We start from the raw sequence: 9496 nt of genomic DNA, 5'->3' as shown, positions 1-9496 counted from the left end.
TTAACCGCTTAACTTTTTGTGGCGCTATCCTGACAGGAAATGCAGCAATCCCTCCACGATCAACAGCTGCTTTTTCTGCAAATATTTGGGCAGAAAGAGCAGCAATGTCTCAGGGAAAGACAAGTTTTTGTGCAACTATTCCTGAAGGAAAAGCAGTGATATCTCTGTAAAAAAACAACCACTTTTCATGCCTAAAAAGCTTCAGGAACATTGTACATATGAAATGTGCAAATGTAGTGTGAGGATTCTCAAACAGCACGTATCTACTAAAGTTACCTTTTTATGCAGAAACTTCGAGAGTCACGTCAGGTGATGAGAACGGCGCTCTGCTTCTGCATATTTAAAGAAAACTCCAGGTTAGACAGCTTTGACACCTTAGAGATAAACCTGTTTTTATCTCCAGTTGAATATTTCTTTGGGTGCAAAGAGAATCTGTAAAGACGAGCGGATGAACACAGTGTGGGGCGATTTACGCCTTTCTTTAAAACAGCAGCTTGTTAAAAGCTATTTTATTCCGAGTGATGTTGTTATAAAGAAAATAGTTTCAAGTGGTATCCAGGAGACGAGCAAGAACGCTGAGGGTGAGTCATCGAGAGGCAAAGGACGACTCTGTCAAGGTGGCCTGTCCTCCGAGGGTGAATAATTATCTGCTTTAATTAAAGCACATTAAATCGTGTGTGTGTGCAGCATTGTGTTGGGCCGGGAAAGACAGCGTACGAGGCAGGATTCGAGTGCATTCATGTGTGCTGTTTGTGCATGCATTAGCAGCACGTGTGATCGTTTGTGCGTTCATGCGTGATATTTGTTTTCTGTGTTTGTGTGTGTGTGTGTGTGTGTGTGTGTGTGTGTGTGTTTACATGAAGGAATCTGCTATATTGTCTGCGTGGAGTTCACGATGGCTGCGTCACACAACACTTGGTGCCTGCAGAGAGAATCACGGTCGCAGGGCACGATTTGCAAATTCACAGAGGTGGAAAGAATTCATCAGCACTTTGGTGCATTTCTGCAGAATTTGTTTCCGTAGAGAAAAACCCAACATTTTTAGAAAAGTGCGTTTGCTGTCTCACCCAGAGTCAAATAAGAAGACGAAGAAGATGTCGTCTTTCAGGCTTTATCTAAAAAATAAACTAGAATCAGCACAGTGTCAATGTGGAAACCCAAAATTAGTGTCACAAACTTCAGTGTCTGATCAAACGTCCGCTCTTCTGTTTCCGAGATACGACGTTGAATTATTAGTGTTTTTTTTTCCAGATAATTATAATGTTACAGTGAAGTTGACCTTTGACTTTTTTGGATGTAAAACGTTGTCCTCTCAACATTTTATCCTTTTAGACATTTCTGCAAAATTTTGTCATAATTCGAGATTTAGCCAAAAAAAAAAAGAGAAAAAGTTTGGTCAGCCTTTGACTACCAAAGTTTCATCAGTTAAATCTGGAGTCCAAAAAGCCAAATTTAAAGAAATAGCTTAATGTGTTCTTGAGATTTTGCATTAAAAAAATGAGACAGATCAGGTTACAATGGCCTTGACCTTTGACCTATGACCAGAAAAATGTAAGCAGTTTATCCTTGAGTATAAGTGAACGTTTGTGCCAAACTTGCAGAAATTCCCTTCAGGTTTCTTGAGATATCGACATCGAGAAGCTGGGAGGGACGGATGGAAAACCGAAAAACATAAAGCCGGCGGTTAAAGCTGGCACAGAGGCTTACGAGTGACATTTTAAAACGACAGAATGACTACGTTTACATGCAAATTCAGATTATAGTTACGGTTTTAACATCATTCATGGGGCGCAAATCTGTAGGATAAAACACGAGCTGTTGTGTGTGCATCTTCGGATATTATACAAACTGTTGTGGATATGCAGCATAGCTCTGGTTGTTATGGTGATAACAATATTAAAAATGCAAATGAATACTTTTCCAAAACGACATGCTAAAGTATGTAAAATGACGTGATAGAATTAATGCCACAAACGTCTTCAGCTGACACAAAAATACTTTAAATGAGTAAAACAAAACAAAACAAAACCTTTTTGGAGCCAAGAACAAGTCAATACAATCATAGCTTCATACCGTTACAACAGTGAAAATCAATAATCAGTAATATTGATTTATCCCCCAACACGACCCCGATCGCACAAATACGAAACTTTGATTCTTTCATTTGACTCTTGGGTTTGACGGCAAACAAATTTTCCAAAATATCAGTGTGATTAAACGTCTTAGTGTACAGAAATGCTTAAATAAAATAAAATCTGTTGTATTTTTCCCACAATTACATTTCGTTTTCAATTTCCAGTTTTATTGAAACCCTCTGAACAGATTTCAGATCTGCGACCTGTCACAGGCGACACGACGCCGCATCAAGAATGTGTCAACACTCGATCGGCATTCAGTACAAATATATATAAAGTCCTCGGAGCATGTTTCATAATCCGAACAGACACAGGAACACTGCAGCAGTCACGAAACTCACCGAAACAAGAGCAAACACTGCAGACTGACTGAAAACAGACAGAAAATACCAACAAAAGCATCAAAGCTGACTCCGTATACTTTGCTGAGATGACAAAATTAAAGGTGAAATGCTTAAAACACACAAATCTGAGACAAAAGGCGTCTTTCAATATGAATTTAACAAAAACTAGACATTTTCTGATACTTTCACAGTTTAAAGTGAAGTGTAATCTGACTGTAACAGCCGACGTGTCTTTAATTAAAACTGCTGTATTTATCACAAAGTTAAGAAAATGCCAAACTTGCAGGAAAACGTGACGTACCAGCGCCTTCAACAGGACTTTCTAACATTATTCTGAAATACATTTTCGGTCCTTCATCATGCAATCTTTGATAAAAGTAAACGCTCGAGTGTGCAGCAGATTTAAAATCTTGAAAATATTGTATGTGCTTACAATAAATGCAGGATTTCATGCTCAAACTAAAATTACCACCTCACAGCCTTTGAATTTTTGAGTTATGGCCAAAAACGTGTTTTGTGAGGTCACAGTGACCTTGACCTTTGACCACCAAAATCTTATCCCTTCATTAGGGAGTCCAAGTGGACGTTTGGGCCAAATTTTAAGAAATACCCTCAAAGTATTGTTGAGATATAACGTGAGACAGATGCGAGGTCAGAGTGACCTTGACCTTTAAACACTGAATTCTATTATATTATGTCCAAATAGACGTTTGTGTCAAATTTGAAGAAATTCCCTTCAGGAGTTCTTGATGTATCATGTTCACAAGAATAAAATGGATGCAAAGTCACAGTGACCTTGACCTTCAACTTACTATCACCAAAATCCAATCAGTTCATCTTTTAAGTGGACATTTTTGCCAAATTTCAAGAAATTCCCTTTAAGTGCTCACATGTTCAGATGGAGTGATGGGCAGCCCAAAAACGTGATGTCTGTGGTCACGGCTATTGTACTCAAAGTAAACTGGATCTGAATGTTCAGTTAAAAGTTTGTTCCATGTTTTTTGGGGCTTTTTTTAGACAAAACAAACGAAGATTATGAATTCTGACTGAATTTCTAACTCTGCAAACTGCAGCGTTTTTACACCAACTGAAACATGGCGGAAATGACTCACACACAATTCGAAACCAGGAAAAGTAGACATGAATAACACTGTCCGTAACATAATTATCTGTATCATTCTGCAGATATAAAAAATAGAGGTATATCTCGCATAAATAGATATGCTGTACCTTTACTGCATGGACCAAACTGAGTCACATGTAGAGTTAGCTTTGGGCTAACGGTTTTTTGGCAAGCTAATTGCTGACGAACGCTCTTAATGTTTGAATGTAGGAAACAATTTCTGATTCTTTTTTGGGAAACGTCTGCTCTGCCCTCTTTTGAAATTAGTGCCGGCGAGAAGCAGTGAAAGACTGCAGGTCAGAAAAAGAAAAGGTTGTTCATGTTAACTCTTTGGAACCGCAGCAAATTAGTTTAATTTCTTTAAAAAGTAAAAAAGTTAAAAGAAAATTACCTGAAATAAGCAATAACAAAATTAATTAAAAAACAAAAACTATTAAGAATTGTATTTTATTTTTATGACATAATTTTTAAATATAAGATTAGTAGAATTATAAATGTAGTTATTTTCTTATTTTTCAAACCTAATTTTAGGATCCTTTTCTTGCAGTCTGTGGGACATTTCTTCAAGTTGCTCCATTTTTTTTTTGAAAGAAATCAAACCGATTTGCTTAGTTTTCAAAGTGTCAAATAGCTTGTGAAAGGCGTCTGAATGCAACACAAGAAAACTGATGTCAATTCAGCTTTCAAAGGGTTAAAACGATTTAGGTTGTAAACCAAAAAGGGAAAATCAGCTTTACAGATAAAGAAAAGGTCACAGTATGTGTGGGTTTGTACTGCAGAGACTGAGGTTTCACATGTTGTCCTGAGAGAAATGTGGAAAAAGAAAAAACAAAATATACAAACTTTAAGAGAAAACGGAATCGCAAAAGACAGACAGATAAGTCTACATCTACGGAGACAAAGACAGGAAGTGGTAAAGACAAAGGACGAAGTAAAAAAGAGATGACGAAGACAAAAAATAAAAAGAAAAGCAGGACAAATGTGACAAGAGGCATAAGAAACAGAAAGAGGCAGATCCTCCAGTTTCACACTGACTCATCGAATGCTCAGAAACGTCCGATGGCGTATCTACACCTTCACGTTACCACCAACAATGCCACCGACGACACCGATCACGACTCCACACGAGGCGAGCACCTTCAGATCTGACATCCCGAACTGATCAGTCAAAGGTCCAACCCCAAACTTTGTGTCCTCAATGTCCAAACGTCCAAAATCAAATTCGACAGACGAATCTCAGGACCAAGAAGTACTCCAGTAAACCGAAGACAGTAACTCACGGACTGACGAAATGTTCCGGACGAAAAAGTTCACACGGCAAAATCTCCGTATCCGGTGGGACAGAAGGCGGCACTGCGGAGCGAATCGAGGCAGTTGACGAGGATCAGCGTGCCGGTCAGGTGCTTCCACCTCTTGGTGATGGGGTTCCTCATCTTGTCCAGGCCGAGGTGGAGCTCCTGGATCACGTCTCGGTAGCTGTCCCCCACGTGGGCGGCCCACGTCAGGAGGAAGTCGTAGGCTGGCTTCCACATGGACTGGACGGTCGGGGGTCGGGGTCATAGAGAGAGAGAGAAGAGCTGCTTAGGTGCAGAAGGCAACAAATGTTTGGTGTCTGTCTCGATTCTTCTTCTGCCCTCGGCGTCTGATACTGAAGCACCGAGGCACCTTTTTAACGTTCGTATGAGACGCAGAGCAACTGACGGGGCATTTTTCATATTTTTCGTGTTCTGACAAAGTTGTTTGTCCATATGTTCACCTAATATTTTTTGATGAATAACAAAAACATAAATAAAATAAAAACCTAAAAATAAACAGAGTCACAGTGCTGCCCGGGGCAGCGACCGCGCCGAACTGAGGCGAAAACAGCCTTTGCTGATGTACGCTGCACCTTCAAAACGTCAAATGACGCCATTTAAAACTTGCTGCAGTCGCTAAATAACAGACAGCTGCAGCAGGAGGAGACAGTAAAGACGAGACCGAGCGAGGGAGAGTGAAAGTCGTGTTGTGTTTATGGATTAACATTACACCTGACTAGGAAACACACCCTGTTTTCTATTTAAGAAGAACTTTAACCGTTAAATAGAAATTAAAACTGGCTAGTTTAAGTATTGTTTATATATATATGCGATAAATACGATATATGCGATAAAGATTAGCAGATGTTTCAGCACCATGGACAGCTCCCGCACGGCTGCTGTGTATTACAGTGACGCTGTCCGTGGTGCTGAAACACGCTTATAAGGTTAATCGCCTGATAAATTGAATTTTAGCCTTCAGCTACTTTTTTTCTAAACTCAATTATAGCAATCCACGGGGAAATAGGTTGAATTTAAAAACAAAAATATTTTTGGTCAGGCTGTAAATTAAAATGTATTCCTTACTTTTTAAAACCCGTGGACATTTTTGACTCATGGTGTCTCACCTCATTGTCCAAAAAGCCGTTCTTGTCTCGATGCGGAGCCTCATAAGCCTCCATCTGCTGTCTGGACACTCGGGCTAGCTTCTCAGCCAGCTCCCTCCACCGAAACGCCACCTCCACCGCCGTGGTCAACAAGACGAAATCCAGGACCAGTCGAGCGACCAGACCCTGGCAGTCCATCTTCAGCAATGCCTGATGGGAGAAAGAGATGCAGTCAAGATAACAGAAGTAGTCATTACCAATACGAATAAAATACCACGATTCAAATGAATTATCTATTAATTCTGATTCATTTTCTAGTCCAGTAGTTTCTAACATTTTATCTGAAATTCCCAGAGAACGTGTTTATGTGTTACGTGTTTATTATCTCCACAGGATCTACATGTCTTTAAGAAGTCAACATTTTAACTCTTTGAAACCCAGTTTGACATCAGTTTTCTGACACCTTTCACAAAGTATTTGACTATTTGCAAGAAATTAGTAAATCACCTGATAATTATTATTATTTTTTTTTTTTAAAAAAAGGGGGTTTTTAAAAAATTCTAAAAAAAAAAAAAAAGAGAGAGAATTTTCCAGAAAACTATTAAAATGGTATATTTATAATTATGTTACATAAAAAAGCATACATAGATTTTTTATTTAATATTTTTAATTCAGCACTTTTTTGGGTCATTTTTATTCATTTATTTTTTAAACTTGTCTTTTTTGTGCTTAAATCCAGGTAATTTTCTTACTTTTTTTTCAAAATTTCTTGCTATTTTTTGGGCCATGTCTTGTTAAGTTGCTCATTGCAAATTAAACCAGTTTCAAATGGTTAACCAAAGTGATTTTCCTTATGAAATGGTTTTATTTGTATAATTTTAAGTAAGCCACATGTGGTAAAATGTTTTGAAGAAAAATCCATATTTCACAAAAGAAATAAAATAAGGATTTGAGTCGTCAACATTTGTGTAGAAAAATGTGTTTTTGGCTTCTGTTAATAACCACAATCCCTCAAAGGAACCTGGTTGGAGTCCAGTTTTATGGTCTTGTTTGTCTTTAAACTGGCCACAGGTGCTGAATGGCAAACACAAAAGCTTAAAACACCGTCTGAAGAAAAAAACAACAACCTTCTTTATGGACGAGTGTATGAATTTAATCCTCAGCTCCTCCTTGAAGGAGTCATCACCCTCGGGCTGCTGCTGTTAATATGTTCCTTCTCCGATAAACTGGTTAAACGAGGGTTAAAAAAAAACTAATAAAAGCAGCTGACCAAAAATGAGACTGCGGGCACATTTTTTTTTCTTGAAAAGAAACAGCGAACGCCGAGTGTTTTCATTTTTTATCAAGAGCAAAAAACGCAGTGTTGTGTGTCCATCCAGAGATAAGCAGGGATCTCGAGTGCTGCAGGCCTCTTACAGCTCTACACACACACACACACACACACACACACACACACACACACACACACACACTTCAAAGTGATGCACTGTCCTGTAGTGATACCTTTCAGGCTCTTTGCAGGGGAGGTTTCTCTTTGCTGTCAGCTCCAGATGCAGCGAGCTGTGACCTAAAGAAGCTCTAATATGGGTGTGACAAAAGTTCTGGGGGATTTTACTGGAAGATATTTCAAATTAAACTCAAAATAAAGCAGAAAAGGCAAGATATTGCATGTAAATACCAAGCCTCCTTGACTAAAGACGGTTTAAATTCATGCAAATGTCCTCTAAAGCGGAGGAACTACAAGCAGCTGTGCTCGAAAACGTAAAGATTTTACAGTTTTCTGCTCCTGTTTCCTGCAGCTGTATCAGAGCTGGATTAAACGCAGCTAATGCAAACTATTTGTGCCGCTGCTGCACATTAAAGGTGTTCAACATGGTGGTTTTAACCCTTTAAAACATGGGTCTGCATCAACAAGCATTTATACCTCTGGAACCTGAGAAATTTGGTTTGATGTCTTTTGAAAATGTGTGAAGGCAACGAGAAAGAAAACGACCTGAAAATAAGCTGTGGGGATATTATAAAGAAAATAGGGAAACATTTTTAGAAAAATATATTTTTAATTTTTATTATTCTATATCTGAAATTGTTACAGAACAAAACACATATATGTATATATATATTTATTTTGTTTTATTTCATTATATTTATAGCATTTTCTTAAGATCACTTTCTTTATTTCATTTGGTTTTTACTTTTCTTTTTCTTTCTTTACCTTTTTTAATTTTCAGATAATTTTCTTGCAACTTTTTTTGAAAAATATTTGAAAAAACAATTTTCTCAGGTCTCAAAGGGTTAAGATGAAGTAGCCTCAGGAAATGCACCGAGGTAAGCACTGATTGCCACTTGGAACGCAGTTATTTTCTGCAGGTGACATTTTTGTACTTTCTTACGGCGCCGTGCTGCTGTGGGGAAAATTACTTGTGCAGAGACAGCAGCATGAAATCAGATCATAATTGCTTTCGGCATGATGGAAAAAGGACACTGTATAACTTATTTTTTGTTAAAACAATGTGGCACGATGAACGCTCCAGAAGTTTGTTTGTCTGCAGAAGTTGCTCTTCTTCTCTTGCATTTTCAGTCCAGTCACCGGGAGAAAATGTTTGCGCTGAATATTTCTGCAGACCACAAATACAGAAAATCTGAGCGTTTTACGGGTATCATCAGTGTTTCCAAAGTGACGTGGGAAACGAGCTGACTGTCATCCGGAGGTGGAGAGGATGATGGAGTGATACGCCTGTCAAGCTACGGACCACCAACAGACAACAAAACATGTTCTGCTTCAGCAAATCATTCTTCAAGCAACATTTAGGCACCAGATGCTGCAAAAAAGCAGACATCGCTGCGTTTCCAGTCGGTTTAGTGTCACAAAGCAGATGTTTTCTACCAAAACATGACTATGTTTCCTACCACTAAAGCTCCACAAAAGCAGACGTATTAGACCTGATATTGCTGTTTCCTGCCGCGATAACATTCGTTTCTGACAAAAAAAAGTACTTACTCAAAAGAAAACATAACACAGTGATTTTTGTGCTTTTCAAGCTGCTACAGTTTTAAAATATCTGCTCCATAATAATGTAAACATGCAGCACATCCATGGTTTGCACCAACCTGCAACACAAAAAAATCTTATCTGGAGATTGGTTTGTGCATTTTTGACATTTTGAGTCAAAAATGTTCACTGCCCGACACCTGAGCTGAACTCTGGAGTCTCAATTCCTACTGTCAACAACAACAACAACACCAACAACAACTACACCAACAACANTTGGTTTGTACATTTTTGACATTTTGAGTCAAAAATGTTCACTGCCCGACACCTGAGCTGAACTCTGGAGTCTCAATTCCTACTGTCAACAACAACAACAACACCAACAACAACTACACCAACAACACCAACAACAACAACAACAACAACACCAACAACACCACCACCAACAACAACAACAACACCAACACCACCAACACCAACAACAACAACAACACCAACAACAAC

General features: G+C 38.6%; 1 protein-coding gene across 1 annotated transcript in view; it reads right to left on the bottom strand.

Annotated features, from left to right (window-relative positions):
• Nucleotides 1–4912: 4912 nt before the first annotated feature.
• The window catches only part of LOC121962954 (SH3 domain-binding protein 4-A-like), a 32733-nt gene continuing 28149 nt past the window's right edge, over nucleotides 4913–9496 (bottom strand). The window contains exons 4-5 of the mRNA XM_042513299.1: nucleotides 6025–6213; nucleotides 4913–5137 (exon numbers count right to left, since the gene is read on the bottom strand). Of these exons, the coding sequence (XP_042369233.1) occupies nucleotides 4913–5137; nucleotides 6025–6213 (414 nt within the window). The remainder of the gene's footprint in view (nucleotides 5138–6024; nucleotides 6214–9496) is intronic.

Source organism: Plectropomus leopardus, chromosome 24, assembly GCF_008729295.1.
Source record: "Plectropomus leopardus isolate mb chromosome 24, YSFRI_Pleo_2.0, whole genome shotgun sequence".
NCBI classification, from domain to species: domain Eukaryota; kingdom Metazoa; phylum Chordata; class Actinopteri; order Perciformes; family Serranidae; genus Plectropomus; species Plectropomus leopardus.
The sequence above is the reverse complement of the archived record's forward strand: the minus strand, read 5'-3'. Positions and strand labels throughout refer to the sequence as shown.